The sequence below is a fragment of the Pteropus vampyrus genome, unplaced genomic scaffold (genome assembly GCF_000151845.1).
Source record: "Pteropus vampyrus isolate Shadow unplaced genomic scaffold, Pvam_2.0 Scaffold3, whole genome shotgun sequence".
Classification (NCBI taxonomy): domain Eukaryota; kingdom Metazoa; phylum Chordata; class Mammalia; order Chiroptera; family Pteropodidae; genus Pteropus; species Pteropus vampyrus.
Window position 1 is genome coordinate 13,565,781 of NW_011888784.1, and position 23,634 is coordinate 13,589,414.

Genomic DNA, 23,634 nt, shown 5'->3' on the forward strand with positions numbered 1-23,634 from the left:
ATAGTATAATTATAAAAGAAAAATAGGGGCTCAAAGGATTGTCTCTGAATGGAGGAATATAAATACTTTTTATTTTCTTTGTTACACTTTTCTATATAATTCAAAATTTTATAATGAGAATGCATTTATTTAAATATATGTGATCAGAAAACTGGATTCACCAATATGGAGCTATAAATATATACCAAATATATTATCTGTATCCTACATATTCTTGCCTTGTCCCACCACTCAAGTTTACCTTGGTTCAGAGTTACTCCCATTCATATCCAGGTTGAGCTCTCGGGGCTTAGTAAGCTCTTTATCAGCAACCAGTTCTCTTGACTTAAAGACAGCTTGAGTTCTTAACCTGTAAAAATAAATTCAGAGAATTTTTAAACCTGTGGAACCTAAGAAACTGAATGGTAAGCATTGAAAGACCATTCTCTTCTGGCTAGACTCTCAGCAATTATTTTCAAATTAAAACTCAATATGTCAAAAATAAATGGGTACTTCCTAAATACACATAAACACAAATCAGTTTCACAAGAGTTTGAATTTTCTTTATTTATATAGGAGTAGGGAAAGACTGAGTTGGTTAGAATAGCATTTAAAAACTCAATATTACAGATGCTTTAGGAGCACTTTGAATTTCCTCTCTAGAAATTTAAAGCTTCTCTCTATCCACTGCTAAGCAAGTATATTTTGATCACCAGAGTCTAAATAGAAGTTGTAGTAACACTAAGTATAACTGAACTTACCCAGCATATCCAAAGGTGGCACTAACTTCTCATACTGACAATTCAAAAAAGCTGGCGCTACATGTCACTAACCAACATTTTATCTGGATCACAAAAATACCCCCAAAAGAAATGGAAGAAATTCTATCCATCAATGCTAACTTAATCCCATTCTCAACAGAGAAGGAAAAGCAATTGAACTTAGTATGTTCTTCTACCAGAAGTCTGGTTGGCAGTTATTCACTGGCACCAAATATATGACCCTTACTACCCATTCTCTCACTTTTTTAGAAATGTTCTAGTGTTCATTTTTAGAAATGAGACCCATAAAACTGTATTCTTTAACTATGAAACAAAAACCATGAAAAGGTAAAAAATCAATAAAAAACATATTGTTAAAATAGTATTATTATTTCCATCATTTTCAAAAGATATTATACAATTGCAAGTATGCACAGTGATATACAAAGAGAAATATGTAGATTAATTACCCCCTAGGAACTTAGAGTTTAATAATAACATTTGATAGTGACACACCAGTAGGTAGGTAGGTAGGTGAACGCAGAGAGCAGAGGTAGCTATATTTACATAAGAAAAAAACGGACAAATCAAAACTTGTAAAGAGATAAAGAAAATCACTATAGAATAATAAAGGGGTTAATTCATCAAGAGGTGATAATAACAGTAAATATGTATGCACTCCACATTGGAGTCCCTGAATACTAACAGATCTGAAGAGAGAATTAGAAAACAATATAATAGTAGTAGGAGACTTCAATACCCACTTTTAATAATGAATAGATCATATAGATATTAAAGAAACATTGGACTTGAGCTATACTTTAGACCTAACAGACATATATAGGCATTCCATCCAGCAGGGACAGAATAAATATTCTTCTCAGGTATAAAAAGAATATTTTCCAGAGAGATCATGTTGGGTCAAAAAACAATTATTATAAATTTGAGAAGACAGAAATCATACCAAGTATTCTTTTCCAACCACAATGGTATCTAACTGGAAATCAATAACAGGAGGAAAACTGAAAAAATTTATAAATAAGTGCATATTAAACAGTGCACTCCTGGACAACCAATGAATCAAAGAATAAATCAAAAGGGAAACAAAAAAAGACCTTGAAACAAATAAAAATAGAAATGCAACATACCAAAACTTATGGGATGCAGCAAAAGCAGTTCTAAGAGGAAGTTTAAAGCAATAAATGTCTACATTAAGAAAAAAGATAAAAAAGAAGGATCTCAAAAAAACTCTAATTTTATACTTTAAAAATCTAGAAAAAGAATAAACTATGCTCAAAGTTAGCAGAAAGAAAAATAACAATGATCAGAGCAGAAATAAATGGAATAGAAAACCAATAGAAAAGATCTAAGAGCTAGTTTTTTTGAAAAGATAAACAAAACTGACAAACTTTTAGCAAAACTAAGAAGAAAAGACTCAAATAAATAAAATCAGAAATAAAAGAGGACACAACTCAGAAATGCAAATTAAGACCACAATGAAATATCACTATGCACATATTCGAACAGTAAAATAAAAATTTGTGACAATACCAAATGCCAGCAAGGATGTGGAGAAATGATCTCTTATATATTGCTTGTGGGAAGGTATTATAAACTGATTATAAGCTAAATGTATACTGTGTTTCAGGAAACTCAATATACACTTAACATACGGTCTAGCAACCATACTCCTAGCTTTCATGTGTGGAAATGAAAAATCTTAGTTCACACAAAACTGGTATAAGAATGTACACAGCAGTTCTATTTGTGACAAAATGGGAAACAACCATATTGTCCTTCAATAGATGAATGCTTAAACAAATCATTCTCGAACCATATCATGGAATACTACTCAGCAATCAAAAGGTACTATGTATGCAACAACCTAGATGGCTCTTTAGTGCATTACACTGAGTGAAAAAAAAAAAATCAAAAGTTCATGTACTATATAATTCCATTTATATAACATTCTCAAAATGATAAAACTTTAGAAATAGATGACAGATTAACAGTTTCCAGAAATTAGAAATGGTGGTGACAGAAGTGGGTGGGGCACCTCTAATGAGGTAGTACAAAGGAAATCTTGGTTCTGTATTTGGGTTGTGGTGGTGCTTACACAAATCTACATGCGATAAAATGACAGAACTATACACACATTGTACCAGTTTACTAGTTTTGATAGTGTATTATAGCTATGTAATAAGTAGCCATTGGGGAAAACTGGGTGACGGGTACATGGGCCCCCTCTGTACTATTTTTGCCATGTCCTGTTAATCTATAATTATTTCAAAATAAAAAGTTTATAAAAATCTCTACAGAATATATATATATATATATGTGTGTGTGTGGGTACATTTTTGCAATTTATACATACATAAAACTTGCTCAAACACTGTGTTTCATAGCTCTCTCATCTAAGGTAGGATGATCAAGAGAACAATGAAGACTTTATTATTATTATGCAGCATTGTTTGAATAGACAAAGATGTTCAAATGAACATGATGCCTATTCTAAACTTATCTATTCTCTCCTGCTAGACTGTGCCTTCTTTAAAGACCACGTTTGATTCATTTTTCTATCCCAAGTACCTAGAACCATTTCTCACATATCATAGCCATTCAATAAATATTTGTTGAATGAAGTTCTCATGAGAGACTACAGATTTATTGGAGAATCAGCATTTGGTGTCATAAAATTGAAGCAATATTTCAGACTTTGGTGACAATCTTGTTATAAGAGGCTTCAGTTTTACTTACTTAAAAAGCCTCCAGATTTCAACAATGAAGAATAGAACTATCTGATCATAGAGAAAGACCACTTTTGATTCCAAGAAGTCTAAGTACAGTAGTCCCTCTTCCCCTTATCCATGGCAGATACTTCCAAGACCCCCCAGTGGATGCCTAAAACCATGGCTAGTACTAAAACCTATATATATTATTTTTTTCCTATACATACATAACTTATCACTTGAAGGCAGCACTTTTGGCTTCTCTTTGGCATATCAAAATTGCCAGCATCACTACACTTGTGCTTTGTGGCCATTGCTAAGTAAAATTATTAAGGGTTATTTGAACATAAGCACTGTGATACTGTGAGAGTAGACTGGATAGCTGAGAAGGCTACTATGTGACTAATAACAGGGAGTATATACAGTGTGGATACACCAGAGGAATGGATGATTCACATCTGGAGTGGGATGGAGTAAGATGGCGAAAGATTTCATCACACTACTAACAACAATGTGCAATTTAAAACTTAGGAATTTTTTTTTCTGGAATTTTCCATTTGATATTGTTGGACTATGATTGACCGTAGGTAACTAAAACTGAGGAAAGTGGAACTGAAGATAAGTGAGAACTACTGTATTATACTTAAGGAAAAATGTGAAGATGGGACTTTAAAAAAACTTAGAATCTAAAAAATATTAGGCAGAATCAGTAATGAAAGACCATTAACTCAAAGGAAAAGAAAAAAAAATACTAGTCCTAAGTGTGTCTGTATAGGATGTATGTGTCTAATAAGAATATGTACAAAGTGGAAATGGTATGTCTGACCACGGAGGATGTGGCAGGGATATGTGTGTGTGTGTGTGTGTGTGTGTGTGTGTGTGTGTGTGTGTGTGTAGATATATATATGTGTGTGTATACATGTATGAAATACATATGAAAACTTGAAATTTTTTAAAAGATATAACTGGCATATTTTATTGTGCTTCAAATATAACTGATTTATTACTAATTTTGCTTGAAAAAATTAAGTCAGCAAATTTTACGACTCTGCATGTAAAATTATGCTAAACTATATAAGACCAAAATAGCAATTTAGCTTTTGAAACACTGTTCTTAGAGATGAATTGTTAAGGAAAGAACAGTTTAAGTGTGGTTAAGTCTATAAGAATTGGCTATTGAACAGGAAAAGGTTGAATTTAGAAAAAGCCCATCATTTATTGTATTTTATATTATGGTGGATAGACATAAATATGGAATAATGATAGCTAATCACACTTCTTTACAATCTAATTCCACATCCTGAAATCTCAAGCTTTTACTTAATGGATAATATTCTCTACAATGATGTAATGGTTATATCATCTAAAAATACTGTCTTTGGAATCCAGCAAAAATTACACTGGATTGCTAAGTAAATATTCTAAGCTAACATTTTAGAAGAAGGTAATCTTTCAAGTCTTCCAGAGATGACAGTGGAGTTTACTTAGTAGCCATAATTGGTATGTATCTTGAGCAAGCCTAGATCACGAGGAACTTCTGTTCCCATACATCTATTATAGTAACAGCAGTTTATATTGTGTTCATTTTATACTGTGTTCTTCAAGCTACAGACATTGCTGAAAGAACAGGAAGGACTCACCAACTGTAATCTAGTCGAGACTGATGAAGCTGCTGCTGTTTTAGGAGAAGCTTTGTCTCCTGCTGGGCTAGCAGGTGCTGAAGGCGCTCCTTCTCGATTTCCAGCTCCATTTTTTGAAGCATAAGTTGCTGCCTTCTATCTTCTGAAAGTTGCTTTTTGAAATCAGTTTCACTAGGCTGCAGTACCCCTTGGCCGTGCATCAGAGATGCCCAGGAAAGCCCACAATAACGGCATGATTCCGGATGTGTCTTGGAATATTGAGGTGCCACATCTGTAGGATGGCTAACATGAACGTGATCTGCATTTTCAGAAGGTCTATGACCACAACACAGACTAGATGTAGTAGGCTTAAGGTGCTGGCATTCCCTCATCTTCATTTCCTCTGGTGGAACTTTCTCTGTAGGGACTGTATCTACTATTTTTTTCCCTGGGAATCCATAATTACATGTTCTGGTCTCTGATGTCACTCTCTCTAGGTTCTCTTTGGGATAATGAAGGGCTGCTGGTTTCAAAGAATTATTCCTGAACTCCACAAGAGATTCTGAAGCTGAGTCCTGGTTTGCAGACTTAGGCCTTTGCTTGGTTTGAGAGTAGGTTTGTGGTTTGGCGACACTCAAGTAGGAACCATCCAGTTCCATAGATGAAGACCGGAGAGTACTTTTCCTATTGGTTGCCTAAAAGGAACCACAAGATCACTTGTCAAATAAGAGCATAATGAAATGAGTTCTTTCGTTTGGCTTTTCAGAAATCAATTATATATTTTTACTGAAACAGAACTGTTGTTTTGTCTTAAATAATAAATGATAGTATTTATACAGCTAAACAGACATGTGCCACAAAGCTAAATCTGTTTTCAAACAATCTAGATTTCAGTAAATCTGTAAGGATGAGAAAAAGAAAATGTTGTTACTTGTTGCTTAAGCAAGATTTCAGGAGTTGCAAATAATGAGTGTTACATAAAATCAACTTTGAGACAAGGCAAGAGCATTAAATGTTAATGTCTTAAAATGTTTAATTTTGAATTTCTAAGCCAAGAAATCCACTTAACCACCTTAAAAACTCTTTGAAATATCCTTTGATTGGCCATTACACAGCATGAGATTTGATGTAAAACATTTCACCTTATGCTAAATAGGATGTTAGTTAGCGCTAGAAATTTGATGAATTTTTATTAATATCTTTACAGCATAGAGATAAAACCAACCACTTTCAACAAAATACGATTCTAAACAAAAGCAGTTATTTAAATACAAAACATATTTAATTTCAGCTATAAACATAAGCGATTTTTCAATTAAGCTGTTCAAGTGATTATAGTCTAATAAAACTCAGGCAGAGGAAGCAGTTGCAAATCACCTTTGACAGGCCAATAGAGGAGCTTTCCTAGCATTTTTGCCTCAACCCTGTTCTACCAGGGAGAGCAAAACAGTCTAGATGAGTGATTCTCAAACTTTAACATGTATCAGAATCACCTGGAGGGCCTGTTAAATGCGAATTGCTTGGTTTCATCCCAAGAGTTTCCAATTCAGTAAGTCTACAGCAGAGTTGTAGAATCTGCATTTGTAACAAGTTGCTAGGTAATGCTGCTGCTTCTATGGGTCGACAATTTGAGAAGCACCAGTCTATATCATGGGATGTCTGACTCCTGTATCCCTCTTCTGGGGACTGTTTTGATTACATCAGTTTCACCCAGGTAATTCTGAGTAATTTCCTCATCTCGAGATCCTTAATCGCATCTGTAAAGTCTCTTTTCATACAACGCCCTTTGTACCATATATGACATTCACAGGTCCAGGAATTAAGACATGGACATATTTGGGGGGACCATTATTCAGTCTACAACTTCTATTCAGAGAAGAACTAATTCATAAAGAATTGAAATGTTTACTTATTCTAGAGACATAGAATAAATAATGGAGCTCTCTAGCAGAAGGGGAAAAAAATCCCATTAATTTACTCTGCAATAGTTGAAAATGATGAACTGACTGGTAAAAAAAAATGTCAACTAACAGAGATACATAGCAACACTGTTTCCTATCCCATGATGAAAGAGGGCTATTACAATGATTCTTAAGATTTTTGAGTTTCCAAAGTTATTATAAAGAAGGTCATTTAAAAGAGAATGAGCCACATCTGAAAAGCCTCTTCAAGAAGATGTGCAATCATGTACACTGAGCAGATGCCACTGAGCAGATTACAAGGTACAGAAAAGGAATTAGTCCTAGGGCGAAATTTATGATAAAGTACCTCATAAAAAAATTAACCTTACAACTAAAGGGAAACTCAAGTCCACATTATTCTTCCCTACTCTGAACTTCCACAGCACTGTCAACACAAATACTTAACATTTGTCATCTGCTACTTTGTATAGTAAACATTTTACAAATTATTATACTTTAAAAATGACAGATACATTTTTGAAACGTCCAGGAACTTAAGTAAACTGTTTTATATCATATAGTTTAATACATATATTAACATAATGTTATTTTATATTCTCATTTTTGTTCCTTAACATTATTTACATATGTGCATTTTTAGGTATTGACATAGCCGACACTTACTTTAATGGTATTGATTGTTGAATTATTCACAAATGTCAGGTATTTGGAATATTTCTAAAATTTTATTGGTAGTTTTTGAGAGGTAGTGCAACTTAATGAGTTTGTACATGATTTGCTCATAGAGAACACTGCTTTGCCAGTTGGCTGATGTGTGAGTGTGCATGTTGGCAAGCAGAATTCTAAGATGGTCCACAAGATACCCACCCTGTATTATCTCCACCCCTTGAGTATGGGTAGGATTTGTGACTATAATGAGATATCGACCATGTGATTATGTTACATTATATGGCAAACGGGATTTCCCAGATGTAACTAAGGCTCCTAATCAGCTGACTTTAAATTAATAAAAAGAAAGATTATCTTGTGTGCACAAGACCTAACCAGGTAAGCACTTCAAAAGAGGGTCTGTTGCCCTCCTCAGGGTGGCCTTGTGAAAATAAGCTAACATGTTATGAGAGGGCCACTGGAGAGGGTCATGGGGCAATGACCTCTGGAACAAAAGGCAGTTTCCAGCCTACAGCTAGCAAGAAAACGAGACACCTATCACATAGACGCAAGAAACTAAAATTCTGCCAACAACCATGTGAGCTTGGAAGAGGACCTAGAGGTCCAGATTAGAATGTAGCCCAGCTGACACCTTGATTGTAGCCTTCTTAGAATCTGAGCAGAGAACCCAACAAGGCTATGCCAGACTTGTGACCCACAGAAACTGAATAATAAATGTGCATTGTTTTAAACTGCTAAGTTGTAGTAATTTGTTACACAGCAATAAAAAATATAGCATATTACTCAACTTGCCTGACACTCAGTTTCCTCATCAGTAAAATGGATTACAAACAGCATCTACCTCCAAATTGAATGTGGTGGTGAGACAGGCAGTTATTTCAAGGGTGCCAATTTATAAGGGTACTAATTCACCAGAATTAAAAAAACAACAACAACAAAAAAAAAACAAAAAAACCCTTTACATTTACCAAAGCCTCTTTCAAGGAAAACATGGGGCATGTGTAAGGGTGGAAAGGAGGTGAGGATGAGAAGGTCAAAGGGCATGTTCAGTTATAACAAATTACCTCTAAACTGTCTTCTAAAAAGAATGAGTTCAGTTATCTACCTCAATTTTGCTACAGTGAGGTTTGCAAGGTGGGCCAGAGTTGAATTGCTTAAGATAATGAAGGGATTCTTCATCTTCCTCCTTCACATGAACGATGTCGATCTCACCCTTACATCTCACACTGCTTCTCAGGGTTGTTGTGAGGATAAGATAATTTATGTAAAGTGCTTTGGATAGTGGTTAATATAAAGTTAGTGTTAATAATGTTTCTTCTTCTTATTACTACTACTATTATTATCACTCTCCTGCCTCAATATTTTTTAAAATAATTTAAAAATGTTTCAATTACAGCTGACATATTCCATTGTATATGTGCACCACGTCTTCATTTATTGACAGACACTTAGGTGCTTCCATATCTTGCTTAGTGTAATAATGCTGCAATTAACATACAGATGCACATGTCCTTTTGAATTAACGTTTTGAATTTCTTCAGATAAATACCCAGAAGTGGAATTACTGGGTTCTTCTCTGTCTCGTAGATTGCTCATCTCCATTTTGTTTGGTTCTTTTTCTGGAGCTCTGTTGTTCTTTCATTTGGGACGTTTCTTTGTCTTTCCGTTTTGGCTGCCTCCCTGTTTGTTTCTATGTAACAGGTAGAGCCGCTGTGTCTCCCAATCTTAGTGGACTGGCCTTCTGTAGTAGGTGTCCTGTGGGGCCCAGTGGCTCAGTCTTCCTGGTCACCTGAGCCGGGTACTCCAAGTGGGTCCCTTGTGTGGGTTGTGTGTGTCTTCTTGTAATTAAGCCTCGATTGCTGTTGGCATGTCAATGGGAGGGACTGACCCTCAGATGGATTGGTTGTGAGCACTGGCTGTGACTACAGTGGAGAAGCTGTTGTGCAGGGGCTGACTGTACAGAGCAGGATGTGCTCCAGCAGGGCTCTAGTGCCTACCTAGTCTGCCCTTCAGGTTTGTTGTTTGTGGAGGTGGTTTGCGGAGTACTCTTGTGTTGTCTGAAGCTGGCCACTACGGGTGTTGGTTCTAGGACCTCTTGGGAGGGATTTTGATGCAGCCCAGGTCAGTAGCTGCCTGTGCACTGCTGCCTGTGCACAGTCATTTGGTATGAGCTACAAAGTGATCTGCAGATGGTTGCCAATTGTGCTGGACTTGGAGGTGCCTGAGAGAGGCTAAGCTGTGAAGTGAGGCCAGCTGCCACTAATGTTGGGTTTGGGACTGCTTAGCAAGAGGTATGGGGGTACACTGAGACCAGATGCTACTAGTTTGGGGTTTGTGAACTTTTGAAAGATTTTAGGAAAATCTGCAGCATGAGTCAAGACAGGCCATTTGCATGGAAAAGCCATTGGTAGTTGCTTAGGTGGGCCCAAAGTTGGGTGATGTGGGGTCTCAGGAAATCACCAGGGCGGGGAAAATGGTGTTAGCCAGGATGATAGAGACTCAGATAAGGCACCCGCCTGCCTGTGCAGGCTGGGTGGTGGGAGGTTTCAACAAAGGAACAATAGCTTTTGCCAGCAGCACTTCTGTCTGGGAGAAAACTGCTCCCCCAGTGCTTGCCCTGAAGTCAGACAATTCAGTCCCTCCCCATATGTCCCTGGAGCCTTTAGAGCTGTTGTCCCAGTGCTGGAGCTCAGAGTAAGTGAGTTCACCCATGAATAAATCTATGAATGGGTCCTTTAAAAGGAATGCCTGGGACTCCCTAGCAGCCTTCCACATCACTCAGTCACAATCTCCGCTGGTTTTCACAACGAAAAGTTATGAGGATTTCTCTTCCTGGCACTGGATCTGGGCTGGGGAGCCTGGGCTGGGACCCCTTGCTTCTCGGGGAAGATCTCTGTGCAGCTGAGATATCCATCCCAATTTTTAACCTCCACATGTGGAAATGTTTCATGTTTCTATGTGATATTTACAAATATAACTTCTTTTATCTAAGGTTTAAACCAACAACAAACCCCAAACTGCTATAAAATTTTCAAACACCTAATTAGAAACCAATAGGTTTTTTAAAAATGGAGGTATTATTTCTATTTAATAAAATGCACAGATCTTAAGTATACAGCTTGATGAAGTATACAATTTGCATATACCCATGTAATCACCCAGATCAAGTTAAAGGACAGTTCCCTTTACTATATATTACCCCAGAAAGTTCCCTTGTGCCCTTTCTAATCTGTACCACATCCTCACATTTGCAGGGGTAACCATTATTCTATTTCTATGACCATAGATTCCTTTTGCCCAGGTTGAACTTCGTATAAATAAAATCATAAAGTAAGATACTCTTTTGTGGCTTGTTTCTTAAGCTCAATATAGTTTTTGAGCTTTTATGTTGTTGTGTATATCAATAGTCCATTCATTTTATGCTGTATTTTATTACATGAAAATAAGCAAAATTTGTTTATCTGTTCTCTTATTGGATTATATTGTTTTTAGTTTAGGAATATTATGAATGCTTCTACAAATATTCTCATACAAGTCTTTTTTTAGACACATGCACTTATTTCTCTTGGGCCCATGGTAGGCCTATGTTTGACTTTATTAGAAAGAGATAATAAGGTTTCCAAAGTGTTTTTTTTATTTTATATCCCCACTAACAAAGTAAAAGAGTCCCACATGCTTCATATTCACACTAACACTTGGTAGTGTAGGTCTTTTCATTTTTAGCCCATCTGTGTGTGGGGGGGGGGCGGGCAGTGTAAAATCTTATTTTGTGAAGTGCTTGTTGAAACCAATACCTTTGAATAATTCAAAATAATTTTTAAAGGACCAAAGATGAGAAATGAAAAACGAAGGTCAGGGAAGACAACTTTATGCAAATTATTTCTGATGAGAGAATTTGGCTCTCAATGGTCACCTTCACTGACCACTGAATGCAGAACATGCTCCCAGAAAACTCAGTTACTTGGCTGTTCTTAAGAGTTTACTACATACTATGCTAAATGTTTTATATAGTTGACCTATAATTCTAAACAATAACTCTGTAAAGTGTTATTATAATTACCATTTTACAGATGAGAAAATGAAATTCAGTGAATCGACACAATTTTCCCAAGGTCACATCAACACTGTATGTGAGACATGGGAATATGTCTCTCTTCAAATCATTAGTCTTCCATTACTCCATGCTGTACATTAAAAAAAAATTCTTTAATATGAAATGCAATAAACATAGAAATGTAAACTAAACAAACATAATCAGTTCAGTGAATAATCACAAGGCAATTTTCATGTAACCATCACCCAAGAAACAGACACTACTTATACACAGAAGACCCTTAATGGCTCTGCACAAGACTACTCTACCTCTCTTCTCAAAGGGAATGAGCATCTTGACTTTTATAGGAATAACTTCTTTGCTTAATACTTCCCTGCTTCAATGTCCTCACTAGGGTTCAGGTTTACCTTTTTATTTTTAAGGTATAAATGGAATCATATGATATATATCCTTTTGTGTCTGCCTTCTTTCACTCAACATTATACGTGTGAAGTTCATATATGGTGCTGCACATGGCTGTAATTTTATTTTCACTTTCATAGTTATGCAGGAGGGGCTAGCAAAATTTTTCTGTAAATGGCCAGATAATAAACATTTTAAACTTTTCGGTCCATATGGTTTTTGCCATAACTACTCACTTCTGCTTTTGCAATGTGAAAGGAAGAGATACTACATAAATAAATGACTGTTACAATAAAACTTTATTCATGTAAACTGAAATTTGAATTTCATTAATGTTCCCATTTCATGGAATATTCTTTTTTTCCGCAAACATTAATAGAGTTAAAGACAATTTCTTAGCTCATAAGTTGTACAAAACCATGCGGTGGGCTGGATTTGGCTTGCCAGTTTGCCAACTGACCTTGATGATTACATTCAGTGCCCTTCCAATTAAAGAATTCTATGAATATGCTAAGATATGCTCAAAACCCAATAAGCAAACTGAACAATATGACTTGCGATGTGCTAATCTATTTACATGTTTTCTGTGTGATGAGAATGAGTTGGAGTGCTGAATCAGAAATGAATAGGATGATATTCAGAAAAGCATGCAGAAGAATACAGCTAGGCAGGAAAAACAAATTATATAAAAGTTTAGACAGTAAAATGATCTATGGATAATAGATAAAGCTGAGTTCAAAATGGTAGCATATTAAGGTTTGTCTTATACAAAAGGTACCACAATCCTTGACTACATCTTCAGACTCTAAAAGTGACAGAAATGAAGCCAATAAAGTCTTTGACATGGTACGCTATGGGGTTCACAGCACAAAAGAAAGATGAAGAGAAAATACAATCATTTTTGGTTTATCGCAGAATTAGAATATAATGTCTCTTGGATAAATAGAGGCCAATGACAGGATTTATAAACAAACAAACAAAAAAACACCAAGGAGGAATGTTTAAGGTTTTAGAAAGTGTGAGAGAGAGTTTAAACACAATGAAGAATTTTCTGATAGAGCAAATTTCTGAGTCAGAAGGTTTCCTAAATCTTTAAGATAACTTTTTAAAATACGTCATATTTTTAAGAAACCTCATAGAAAATAAAGATGTCGATAAACATATATGGTTAGGATCTTGTATACTTATATGCACATATACACGCAGGGGTGTAAGCATATATGTGAACACACAAAATCAAATACTATTCCTTCGGTAATCCAGAGTTTTTCCATGTTCTCACATGTTAAGAATAAAAACTGTAGTACTGCTTCATGATATTTTATAAATTTCTGCAAATCATTTTTATAGGCCTGGCCAATCTCTGCTTTAGAGCCATAAGGAAAGACATGGACTAAACTGCAGTTATTATTTCTTGCAACTGGCTGTTATCTCCTTTGCATGATGAGGAAGTGATTACTTATAACGTACGTATGAGTTGTTAACCACAGGTTTAGTCAATAGTAGCAATAGGTCTTATAGGTATTCATTTCTCTGATGGCAAATAATAATTTACTATCCTGGCAAGCACCCTATTAACAATCTTCATATTCCCACTGATAGCCTCATAAGAATGAAAATCTCAATTTTGTAATTTCAAAATTTCCCCGTGCTCTACATTTTATTGACAAGTCAGAAATTCAAGACCTATATAAATATTTCTAAATCTAAATTACTGTGTAGGAGGCAGGTCATTGCATTACCCAGAACATTTGGGGTTAATGTGAAATAAGGCACAGAACGGCATGCTGCATTTTTAAAGTCAGGCTTACATGAACCAGTTGTCAAGCTGAAAGAAGCTCTGTAATGCAACAGCTGCACTGTATGGTTTGCCAAAGTCTCAACCCAAATAAATGTTCATTCTCCCCAGTGCAATTAACTCTCCTATACTGGCAGATTTTGCTAGAAGATCATCAAGGTAGATTACCTTTCAGTGTTATGAACTAAATACTTACAGGTGTTATATCATCAGTTATAACTTACAAACTTTTGCATTTACTAAGAGATCTAGGCAAATGAATCATCTATTTTATGAATTATTTATAAGAAATTCACAGCATGCTCCTGGAGTCATCCATGGCCTTTTCTAGGTCATATGACACCAATTAGAGCTAAATTTTAAATTATTCAATAACCTGAACTCTCTTGTCATTTAACATATAGATATCAATGCAGTAAACAAGTTAAATCTAATGGACCCTAGAGGTTTAAGCTTCTTCACTGCTCAGCAGCTGAAGCCCTAGGCCATCAAATGGAAAAGAAAAATAACAGAATGTAGCAAACGCATTTGGAAAGCTCTGATAACTTATTCTAGTTCCCATAGGGATTGTAGCACAATTTAGGAATATTAAATCTAAAAGACATTAAAGTCAATAATTATGAGACTTAAAAGAATACAGGCACACAATAAAGTATAAATGACAGAATTCTAGCAACAGATACTACCAAATGTAATATCAACTCTTAGGATATGTACATCACGGGCCTGTCAAAATTTTTAACAGTAACTACCAGACTCAAATAAAGGCTAAACCTCGTATTCTTTAATCATTACTACGTTTCCTGAAAGTTGGAATCTGTTGAGTTGCTTTAAAAATGAATAGAAAGCACAGAATAATTGACAGTATACTTGAGTTTAGGTCCAAAGACCTTGATTAGAATTCCGGTACTGTTACTTAGTTCTGTTATTTTTGGCAAGTCATTTTACATCTCTTAGGCAGTTTAGCTATTACTAAAACAGGGGGTTAGGTTTGATGATCTCTATAGTTTATGCTGTCTTTAAGAGCTGAAAAACCCAAGGATCAGGTTGTACCCCAAGGAAATGAGAGTAAGAAAAGGGTTAAATGAGAAATTATACCAGTCAGGAAATGTTCAGCTATCAACTAATAGAGCTACTACAAAATTACTGAATGCCCTTTGGTTCAATTTCCCCTAGAAAAATCTGTGATTGACAACACTACTGCCTCATGTGACTCGCGTGCTGAAGAACTTAAATTAGCATCTTAATTTATCTGGTTGCTAAGTCTGAAAGATATACAAATGAAGAATGAATAAGAAAGATGTATAGTAGGGGTTAGTCCTAAATATTTTGAAGGAATTTAAATACTTATGATGAGATGGGACAACCATTCACCACAGAAAGCTGGCCACTCTTAGAGAGCTAGCCCTTCTGTGGGGTCTCAAGATTCATCAGAACTCTTAGTCATTTAAAACACTGTTTATTAGCCAGTTTAGTTTTCATTTAGATTTCAAAAGATTTCATTTAGAAATTAATAAAAAATGAAATGAGTGGTGCAATTTCCTAGTTCTCACATGCCCTTAACTCCTTTTTCTACCTTTCAAAATTCTACTCATGGCTTCAAATCTGGCAGAATACCACTTCCTTCCATTATGGTTTTCCCCATTACTTCAGCACAGATTAGCTGTGCCTTCCCCAGGAGTACTCTGTTCATTCCTTTTTTGTATTTATTTCTTCCTGTTCCATCACAGTTAAGTGTTAGCTGTTTCACATCTCTATGTTTCTTTGTGATGTGTAAGTATTTACATTTCTCCTTTTGAAAACTGCACTCTTTCAGGGCAGAGACCTCAAAAGGTATCATTATTTTTTTTTTCCATTTCTGTACCACAATAAGAAATAGTAGGTGCTCAATAAATGGTTTTTGCATACTGTTTGGCTCCTCTCCAGTATATTGTATGGAACTTTGGGAAAGGGGCAATGTTTCCTTCAACTTCATATTTCAAGGACACTGGTCTTCATAAATAAAAGATATTTAAATTAATGAGTATCTGTTGAATAAGCCAATAGGCAGGAAGCAGAAGTAGCAACAGCTAAGTGGCCTAACTTGTATCCCAAGGAACCTGATGGTAACTTATTTTAAAATGTATTTTACTTTTTGCAGAATTCATTTACTTTTTCTATAGATACCTTTTCTCAGAGTGTTTAAAGGTTGGTTTAAAAAAGTCTATAAATGCAGGAAAAATTCCAACTATGTTTTTTATTGCACAGAAGCAATAAGAAATAGGGATCCAGATGCCTATTTAGTTTGGACCTATGAAACAGTAAATTAAAAGGGCACCTTTTGCTTTTGAGATTAGAATTTAAAATTAAAGCAGAACATATTATTTTATAAAATGTTTCATGAAAGGTTTTAAAACAAGAAATTAAACTGAAATACTACAAAATATATGTGCTGTATCAACCTGAATTAGGGATAGGCACACAGACAGGTTGTAAGACATTATATTATATCTGAATGAAAAGCAACTGCCTTAAGATTCCTATGAGTTATTAAATAAAAATTAGCCTTAACATAATTGATTCATATCGTAAATAAGACTGACATATTCTGAGATAAAGAACATTAGGTTCAGAAGAATGATTTATGGAAATTCTAGACAATCGGGGCTTTCAAAACTTTCAACTGTGTTTTTTCCTCCAAATTCTTTTTCCATTAATGGTGTCATCCAATGTGTAAAAAGATACTCCCAAAGAAATACAGTCCAAGAACTATTAAAAAAACTTAAACTTGTTTCCCTTCTGTTCTCTGATTTTGGGTGTTGTTCTCGTGCTAAACGTGAGAAGAAAAGGTTAAGGTGACAGATATTTTGGGAGTAATGATTAATTTTTTAAAGTCATTAAATGGAAAACACATAGAATTTAACAAATCCTCTGTAACTCAACGACAATTTTGTATATTTGTCTAAAAATAGAAGGGAAGAGGATATATAAACAAAGTACTATAAAAAACACATTCACTATTAACCTCTATTTACTCAAAGGTATAGGTTGCCACCTTAGGGTGGGCAGGCAGGATGGAGATCTGGAAGTATCTGCCAAATACAAAGCTTGATAAGTCATAGTCCCAATCTTTATGGCCCTCAAATTTTGGCTAAGGAGGAAAACATTTTATGTGATAAGGTCTATTAAGAATATTATGTGCAAAACAATTGAGCATTAATGAGATTAGTTTTGCCTTTAGTGGGGGTAGGGATGGGAAGAAGTTGAGAAATTTTCATAGTAGAGGAGAAATTCTAACTGAATTATGGAAGACAGATTAGTGTGTGTTAATGATAAAGATATGTGTAAGAATGTGTAGCATGTGAAGGGTAAGACATTTCAGGCAAAGGGGGAAATAGGAGTAGAGCAGTGATTATTAAAATATATGTATGGTAAACCAAGTAGTCCAAAGCATCATGGACAGGTTAATAAGGAATGGACGAAGCTAAAATGTTAGGTAGGTGCCATAGTATAAATGGTGCCATGTTAAAAAAGTTTCACTATAATTTTTTATGCCCACCTAATACAGGAAATGGCCATTGAGCCAAATGGTGGGCAGCTGAAAGGAAATGAAATAATCAAAGGCAAGATAATCTACTCAGTGTTTGAAGAAATTCAGGTATGGTAATGATAAAAACTGGAGACAAATTCTGAAAAATATACCATCACTAGCTTTATTTTGGACAAAAAGTTAAAAGAATGAATGTTCTGAGCCTATCAAATTGCTTTAAAAGCTCTTCTTTCATTCCTAGCAATACACTATTGCCGGAAGATTTCTCTAATATGAGTGTTAATAAAACAGAAAAAGAGTTTAAATATATATTATCACCTGTGAGTATCATCATCACCACTGCAAACAATCCTGCCTAGGTTACCAAAGAAGGAGCAAACTTACGTATCATATTAAAAACTCTATTTTAATCACTTGTATGCATGTTTTCAATGGTTTTTATAATTATTTGTTTCCTATATTGCATCTATTCAGATTATGTTTACTGTAGTATAATTTATGCCTGTTGAAACTATTACTTATTAAAAATTTATGTCATTTATTTAATTTTTAATGAATTTCACAAAAGTTTTAGTTGTTAGAGATGGACCAAAAAACTCCAAATCAAACCTGGTCCTTTACCACAGTTTAGTTTAGGAAGACTTGACCTTAATTATTTAGAATCAGATCAATCTATTATAACACTATTTTGAAAAGGTGGATTTGTTCTAACATGACTTACATATTAGGGAATAATCTGAACATACTGCAAATTTCGTATTTGCTTATGCACAGTTCTTTTTTGTGAAACACACTACATGAACAAATAAAACTACACTCAGCTGAACTAGACCATGTGAAATTTACAAAATGCACACATGCAAACATCTGAAACCACCACCAGTGATCTTAGTTCCCTATATGTGTAACATTATAAAGTTATGTTTTGCTATCTTTTCATGTTGTAAACTTTTTTCAGTATAAGAAAATGCTCAACTAACATCCCCCAAATGCTCATGCATCCTGGTTCAAGAACATCAAGCAGTATATGCAAAAGGAAAGTTTCAAGTATTGAAGAGAAGCTTAAAAGAATAAAGTACTTTGAAAAAAACGAGAGTATGTGCCATCTCCTGAGCAACAAACAAAAAGAAATCCTCACTGAGAACCATCAGAGACAATTTACAAAAACAAAAACAAAAAAGTCTATGGCTAATGTAACTTCAAGTGTTGTGAATAAGAACATTAAGAACACAGGCTAATGGTGGAAAATTCCCTCAGTTTCTGTATGCCTGGAAAGGTCTTTACCTAACGGATAACTTTGCTGGATATACCGTTCTTGGCTGGTAATTTCTCTCTTTAAATAGTTTGAATATTTGATTCCACTTCCTCCTAGCTTATAGGATTTCTGCTAAAAATTCTGATGATAATCTAACGTTATTTCCAACAACATGGATGGATCCTGAGATAATCACACAAAGTGAAATAAGTCAGAAAAAATTGAGAACCATATGATTTCACTCATATGTGAGATATTAAACTGAAAGCCACAAATGAACAAGACAAACAAAAACTCAAAGACACAAAGAACAGTTTAGTGGTTACCAAAAGAAAAGAGGACAGAGGACGTTGATAGATAAGGGTAAAGGGGATCAAACATATGGTGACAAAAGGGGATTTGACTTTGGGTGGTGAAGACACAATGCAATATACATATGATGTATTACTGACTTGTACAATTGAAACCTATATAATTTTATTAACCAATGTCAGCTCAATAAATTTAATTAAAAAAAAAGAACACAACCTAAGAACATAAGAACATTACCTAAAGAAATAAAACAAATGAAAAGATTGGTTTAGCATTTGAAGACCAAACAGCAAATAACTGAGAATAACCTTTTCACAAAGAGAAAGCACTATTTATATACGATGACCTTAAATGTAAACCACCAAATCCTGTAGAAGTGGCTGCTTTTTATGCTAGTTATGGCTGGCTTAGTGCTTTCAAACATCACTTTAGCTGTTGTGCAAAGCTGTGAGTGTAAATGAGAAGTAACAAAAGAATTTCTAGCAGTGATAGAGAAATTAATTGAAGAAAGCTACACATTAGATTAAATCTTTAATTTTGATGAAACAGATCTCTATTATAATGACATGCCTCAAAAGACATATATCTCAAATGCAGTAATACGTGCCCAAGGATTTAAGGCCAAAAGATTACTTCACTGGATATTTAGCGCCAACTCCTGACCTAGGTCCATAAGCCACACCCTTTCACATTATAACTTTCCTTCTTGTTGGTGTAACTCTACTTCTGCCACTTCACAACAATTTACAGGCTGCAACACATATGTAACACCCAATTCAACAAGCAAATTTCAGGTCTGTTTTAAGGTGAAGTGCCATATTTATTGTATTATCTATGTATATTTAACATGTGTAAAACTGCTTTTTATTAGGTTCCTATTTTTTTTTTTTAAGTATAGCTTGACTTTTTGAGTGTTATATTCCTGATCTGTTTTTTTCCCATAAACCCTGTGTTTTTTACTGTGTGGTTTTCCACAGCATGTTTTTTTTTTTTTTTTAATATACATATGTCACATGATAGAAATGAGTGTATTCTCTTCTACCACTTTCCTGTCAACTCCAAATCCCGATAGAGGAAGTGGAACAATGAATAAGATCCATAGTTAGTGTCCATAAAACGTATCTGCATTCTCCATAATTCTAGGGACTAGGCTATAGATTTTAAAGTTGAAAAGACATACTTTGTAAGTGAGGAACCAATATGTCTGAGAATTACCCCAAACCGCAAGAAGTGAATGCTAAATGGAGCTTTAAATGAAGTTAGGAAGCAAAATGCTTGAAGTGTCTATGACTTATGAAATTAAAGGTCAAAACTATTACCCTTGATGTTTCACTTCTGAGAGGTCTTGAAATATGCTACTTGCTTTGTATTTTAAGAGCTTCTCCTTATACAGTTAAGCTTATGGAATCAACGAAGGTGACATTTGCCTACCACAGGTAGCTTAATTTTAAAAAAATTTACAATACTACTAGCTTAGAAAACAGCAACATCAACAAAGCTCTCTAAAATATATCTCCTGTTTGCTATTATGTAGTAAAATAATGTACTTAGTAAATATACGTAATTTGGGTTCAAACTAAAGATTCAGGTACATACCGTAGAACTTAAAGAATTCAGGATGACATCTTTAAAATAACTCATTTAAGCATTTACAAATGTATATAAGCCAATCATGTTTAGTATTTAATTCTTGTCTAGCAACCTAAATGTCACCAACAATGAATATTCCTTTCATGTCTTTTTAATGCAGTATTTTTCAACCTCAGGCTCCTCTGTGAATAAAGAAGTTAAATAATTTGGAACTCTAGTAGCCTAAAGACAAGCAAGCACCAAATTCTCTCCTAGAAGCCATTTCTGCATGTTCAATGTATGTAATATATATTATGCACATTTTTATAACATTCTCTTAGTGCTCTCATAATTTATTCAGATTATAAGTAAGAGGTATAAAATGAAAGATCTGGCTACTGAAATCGTATAGTAGCACTGGTTTACATCATAAAGTGCTTACTTAATATGCTTATATACTTACTTAAGGAAAACTGCAAACTAATCACAATATAAATCAGTGGTACAGTATACCAAGAAAAAAATCTTGTAAAGAAATAAATGCATATTAAAAGTCATATGTATTTAGATACTGCATTATAGTTAATTTCACATTTATTTTTAAATTCCAGAAAATCGTATTATTCACAGGAATTAGCTTTTATTCTATTAATGATCTAGAGATGGAAGGATAGAAATATGGGCATGTAAAAGCATACAATAATATATATAAATACATACATGGCACACATACCTGCATACATTAGTTTTAATCTAAATTTCTTTCCTAATATGTGGACTTCAAACCCATAGAATTACATAGCACACAAATGGGGTTGGGCTTAAAGGCACTGTGATCCTTCTAGAAAAATAATAGAAGACAAAAATTATCCTTTCCAGAAGACATAATCATTTAAGAAATCCTATTCCCAACAAAAGGCACTTACTTGTATAATTTTAAATGCCTCACTCATTACAATAAAAACTCCTATAAATATAAAATGGACAAAATATATTTTGAAAGAATCGAATATATTTGTTGAAGTTCAACTTTATTAAACCACATTGTAGTTTTAAGAAAAATAACCATATTGTAGTTTCAGCAAACTAACTTGCTTTGAAAATGTTACTTTAGTGATATAATAATGTCTTTTCCCCTTTTGTTTTATACTAAATGTACTGGGTTTTGATTGTTTTACTTACATAAAATCCTGGGGAAAACATCTAGCTCCTGATGTAGGAAAATAATCAAAAGCAGAAAACCTAAGGGTGGGAATTCTGGAATTGCAGAGTAAGGAGCTCAATAAATCCTCTCCCTAAAAACAGTGAGAAAATTATACTGAATTGTGAAAAATAACTATTTCAGAACTGTGGGAATTGAACAAAAACATAACAAACTAAGAAGGATTTATTTAAACTGAATCATGGGTAAGAATAGAAAAAGGTTGTTGAAGCTGTGCTCCCATGCCAGTTCCCTGCTCGATAGGAAAGTAGATTTACAATGGTGGGATGAGTCCTGAAAACTAGCAGTATAACTAGAGGATTCTGACTTGATTTGCAGTGAAGTATGGAAAATTGCCACACTCCTCAGAGTTGTAGATACAATAGTGACATTTGTGGCAATGAGAATAACCAATGTCGCATCTAGTCTGAGGCTGCAATCCTGGTGCATGATTGGTAGAACAGTTAGACACTTCACAAGGAGACTGGGAAATGAGACAGCAGCAAAGAGCCTTGATAAACTCCTTGTATGCTGCGTAGTATGGAAGGTAGTATGCTGTGTGCATACTCAGCAGAGACTAGACAGGGCCTTAACTATTTAGCTATCTGTGTCTGAATGTGAGATCTTGCATGCTGGTAGAGAAGACATGAGAAAGCGTGGCAGAGAGTAAAGGCATTTCCCAACTCACAAACAGATCCAATGGCAAAGGGTGGAATCCACAGTGACTCAAGGTACTGGAGTACAACATAGCACCAATCATTAGCAGTTTGCTAATTAAGTTATATTGATGAGGACTTTCCTCATGAAGCTAAACTTAAAAAGAAAACAACAAGAAAAAATAAGAGGTTGAGTAGAGACATCAATGGACATACATTGCAGGGGAGATAAATTCTATAAAATTAAACCATGTAAGTCACTAAAGAAACAAACAGATAAAGACAGCAACAAAAATAATCTTCAAGAGAAGGGATCAGATAGCTTGAGTTACTACATTATATAAAATGTCCAGTTTTCTATAAAAATTATAAGAATTGCGAAAAAGAAAAGGGTGACCCATGTTAAGAAAAATCAATCAACTGTGTCTGAGGGAGCCCAAATATTAGATTAACAAAGGTTTCAAAGGAGCTATTATAAATGTTAAAAGACCTAAAGAAAAACATGTTTAAAGAATTAAAGAAAAGTGTGATATTGATGACAAATGGAGAATCTCAATAAAGCGTTTAAGTATATGTGTGTGTTTATAAACAACCAAATGGAAATACTGGGATTGAAAAGTACAATATATAAAATTAAAAAATTTGGTAGAGGGGCTCTTTGGTAGATATGAAATAGCAGAAGAATCAGTAAACCTAAAAATCAATAGATTATCTAATCTGAAGAGCAGAAAATAAATAAACAAGGGATGAAGAAACATTAACAATCTCAGAAACCTGTGAGATAGCAGGATGCTTACCTCATACTATCCACACACACAAAAAAAACTCAAAGTGGATCAAAACTGAAATGTAAGAACTAAAACTATCAAAATTCTATTAAACATATAGAAGAAAATATAGGAGAAAAGCTTTATGATCATTGAGTTAAAGATTTTTTAGTTATAACACCAGAAGAACAATCCATGAAAGAAAATAGTGATAAATTTTAGTTCATCTACATGAAAAGCTTTCATACTTCAAAAGATATAATTAAATAATGAAACGATAATCCACATACTGGGAGAAAATATTTGCAAAAATACTTTTCTGATAAAGGACCTGTATTCAGAGTATATATAACTCTTATAATTCAAGAATAAGAAAAATAACCCAATTTAAAAATGTATCAATAAATGGGCA

General features: G+C 34.4%; 1 protein-coding gene across 1 annotated transcript in view; it reads right to left on the minus strand.

Annotated features, from left to right (window-relative positions):
- The window catches only part of KIAA1328 (KIAA1328 ortholog), a 238,183-nt gene that overhangs the window by 80,712 nt on the left and 133,837 nt on the right, over window positions 1-23,634 (minus strand). The window contains exon 7 of the mRNA XM_023531545.1: window positions 5,110-5,783. Within this exon, the coding sequence (XP_023387313.1) occupies window positions 5,110-5,783 (674 nt within the window). The remainder of the gene's footprint in view (window positions 1-5,109; window positions 5,784-23,634) is intronic.